A 3,280-nucleotide genomic window follows, 5' to 3' on the forward strand; every position below is an offset into this window, starting at 1 on the left:
ATATAACTCCATAGAAGTCTTTAGAAGAATTCTCGTGCTATTTATCGGATTTAATAGTTGAACTTAGATAGATATATTGAGTTTGCTATTGAATACGAAATTCTTCTTGACACTCGAGAGAGGTAGTTGAAAATAATAGGGATTATTGGCTAATAAACTAGAAGAATTGATAATTAAACAATCATGAGAAATAAATTGTGGTGGACAATCAAGCGAAGTCGAACCTCTAGCATTCATCGCTTATTGAATTTTAGTCTCGTGAATTCGTGGTTATTTAATTTTATTTCTTGCAAATTTTAGTTTTATTAAAATCAAACCATTTTCGTAGCTCTACATAGGATTAGGATTTTATTAGTTGCAAATATTTGATATAATATCATTTATTCATTCTCCGTGGAATCGACTTGGACTTAATTCCTATATTATAACTTGACATCGTGCGCTTGCGAGCAAAAAACACGCAACAAGTTTTTGGCGTCGTTGCCGAAAAATTGAATTTTATTTGATTTATATTAAATTGTGCTAATTAGTCTAAATTTTTATTTAGAGCATTTTATTTTATTTTTTTGGTTCTAATTTAAAATTTTTTCCTGTCTATGCAGTTTTTGCGAAAAAGCCAAAGTTATGACTCACTGCTCTTTGATCCGGAAATCAAGAAAACTGCTAAAGCTTTGCGAAAATCTAGAAGAGAAGAGTTGCAACAAATGGATGAAAAAATAGAAAGAGAAAGAGTTATCAATAATGCTCTGGTGCCTATCAGAGATCACTTTCGATCGGTGATCAATAATCATTATTCTGGGATAGCTCGGTAGAACATCACGACGAATAATTTTGAGTTCAAGCCAGCTATGATTAATATGGTGCAGCAGAATCAGTTTTGGGGTGCAGCTACTGAAGATCCAAATTTGCACCTGCGTATTTTTCTAGAGATTGATGACACAGTGAAGATTCATGGTGTTACTGAGGACACCATCAGACTACGATTGTTCCCATTCTCTCTTAGGGACAATGTTCGAAGTTGGTTGCAGTCACTATCTCTTGGGAGCATCACTACATGGGAATACATGGCATCTAAATTTCTGGCCAAGTACTTTCCGCCTGCCAAGTCTGCCCAGCCAAAAATTGAGATCACTACTTTCAAACAGCAAGATTATGAGCTATTGTATGAAGCTTGGGAGCGGTACAAGGAATTGCTTAGGAAGTGCCCGAACCATAATTTTCCAGATTGGGAACAGATCGAATTATTCTACAATGGTTTGAATGGCCCAACAAGGATTTCTATAGATGCTGCAGCTGGAGGTTCAATATTTTCTAAATTTCCTGAACAGACTTATGAGATTCTTGAACTAATGACTGTTAACAGTTATCAGTGGCCGAGTGAGAGATCTACAATAAGGAAGCCTGCTGGAATTCATGAGGTTGATGCATTCACTGCTTTGACTGCTCAGATGACTACTATTTCTACACAGTTGGCTGCACTGACCAAAGGGAATCAAAGTTCTACTGAGACAACATCACTGGTGACTGCCGCAAATTCTGCTGATGGATTTGAGAGTGTGGAGCAAGCTCAATATGTGAACAACAGGAATTACAACAATTATCGAGGTAATCCTGTACCCAATCAGTATCATCCTAGTTTGCGTAATCATGAGAATTTTTTATATGCAAACAATTAGAATGTGTTGAATCCCCCACCGGGGTTCAATACTCAAAATAGTAAGGGTAAGGCATCGTTGGAAGATTTGGTGAGTAATTTTATTGCAGAATCATCCACAAGATTTAAGAGGAATGAAAATAGTTTTGATAGTATGGAGACGCACTTGAACAATGTGAGCGCTTCTATGAAAAATCTTAAAACACAAATTGTTCAATTGGCAAATGCATTGAATAATCAGCAGAGAGGTGTGTTTCCTAGCAATACTGAGGTTAATCCTAGGGAGCAATGCAAGGATGCTACTCTTAGAAGTGGTAAAGAACTTGGGAGTGATAACCCAAAAGCAGTGTATGATGAGGAAGTTGAAGAAATTGTGGTGGAGTCCGAAAATTCTGATAGAAAAAATTCCAGCAAGTCTGCAGTTGTGCCTGAGAAACCACCTGTACCAAAAGCTATTCTGCCATATCCTCAGCGGTTCAAGAAGAAAGCGTTGGATGAGAAGTTTTCTAAGTTTCTTGACATCTTTAAGAAAATTCATATTAATATTCCATTCGCTGATGCTTTAGAGCAGATGCCACACTATGATAAATTCATGAAGGATGTGATGGCGAGGAAGAGAAAAATTGAAGTGTTTGAAACAGTGAAGTTGACAGAGGAGTGCAGCGCCATCCTACAAAAGAAACTGCCACAGAAATTGAAAGATCCAGGGAGTTTTACTATTTCTTGTATTATTGGTGGTGCGAATGTTAATAGGGCATTACGTGATTTAGGTGCAAGTATTAATTTAATGCCTTTGTATATTTTCAGGTCTTTGGAGCTTGGCGAGGTGAAACTAACCACGATTACTCTGCAGCTGGCTGATCGTTCTTTGACATATCCTCGAGGAGTTGTGGAAGACGTTTTGGTAAAAGTATATAAATTTATTTTTCCTGCTGACTTTGTAGTGCTTGATATGGAAGAAGATCAAGATGTCCCTCTAATTTTGGGGAGACCATTCTTGGAGACTGGCAGAGCGTTAATTGATGTGCAGGAGGTGAATTAACTCTACGAGTTGGTGGGGGAAGCTGTCACTTTCAATATCTATAAAATCATGAAATACCAAGATGAGGTACATTCTTGTAATCGCATTGATTTATCTAATTTTTATGAGAATAATTTTGGTGCAGGATTGGAGTTGGAGGATGCATTGGCTAGGTGCCTAATTAATTCCATAAATCAGTTTGATGGTGATGATTGGGAACTTAGAGAGCAATTTCTTGCTCTTGAAAGTTTGCCAAAAGAAAAATATGGCCAAGACAAAATTGAAGCATTGCCTGAGGAAGCCAACAAATAGGTACCAGTTTCTACTCCTGAATTGAAAGAACTGCCTGGTCATTTATGCTATGCATTTTTGGGAGAAAATTCAACTAACCCGGTAATTATTTCATCTTCTCTTACTCTTGATGAAAAGATAAATTATTAAGATTTTTGAAAAAATTTAAATCTGCTTTGGGTTGGTCAATTTCTGATATCAAGGGAATTAGTCCCAATATTTGCATGCATAAGATTTTAATGGAGGAGTCATATAGTCCATATGTCGATCATCAAAGGAGGTTAAATCCTGCGATGAAGGAAGTGGTAAAAGCG

At 36.9% G+C, this 3,280-nt stretch overlaps 1 protein-coding gene and 1 non-coding gene across 2 annotated transcripts; one reads left to right on the plus strand and one right to left on the minus strand.

Annotated features, from left to right (window-relative positions):
* The first annotated feature begins 1,064 nt into the window (after window positions 1-1,064).
* Window positions 1,065-2,987, plus strand: LOC140864571 (uncharacterized). The gene is made up of 5 exons (XM_073268839.1): window positions 1,065-1,355; window positions 1,470-1,556; window positions 1,677-2,096; window positions 2,184-2,430; window positions 2,821-2,987. Exons 1-5 carry the CDS (start codon window positions 1,065-1,067, stop codon window positions 2,985-2,987), a joined length of 1,212 nt encoding a protein of 403 aa, XP_073124940.1.
* Window positions 1,114-1,219, minus strand: LOC140876740 (small nucleolar RNA R71). The gene has a single exon (XR_012148976.1). It is a non-coding gene; the product is annotated as a small nucleolar RNA R71 (small nucleolar RNA).
* Window positions 2,988-3,280: the final 293 nt, after the last annotated feature.

Source organism: Henckelia pumila, chromosome 1 (genome assembly GCF_033568475.1).
Source record: "Henckelia pumila isolate YLH828 chromosome 1, ASM3356847v2, whole genome shotgun sequence".
Classification (NCBI taxonomy): Eukaryota; Viridiplantae; Streptophyta; class Magnoliopsida; order Lamiales; family Gesneriaceae; genus Henckelia; species Henckelia pumila.

Excerpts from the sequence above, each read along its gene's own strand:
- LOC140864571 (XM_073268839.1), top strand. The coding sequence starts at position 1,065 with ATGGCATCTAAATTTCTGGCCAAGTACTTTCCGCCTGCCAAGTCTGCC. Across the intron at positions 1,557-1,676 it reads CTGCTGATGGATTTGAGAGT|AATGTGTTGAATCCCCCACC; the intron begins GTGGAGCAAGCT and ends GCAAACAATTAG. Across the intron at positions 2,431-2,820 it reads ATTACGTGATTTAGGTGCAA|GATTGGAGTTGGAGGATGCA; the intron begins GTATTAATTTAA and ends ATTTTGGTGCAG.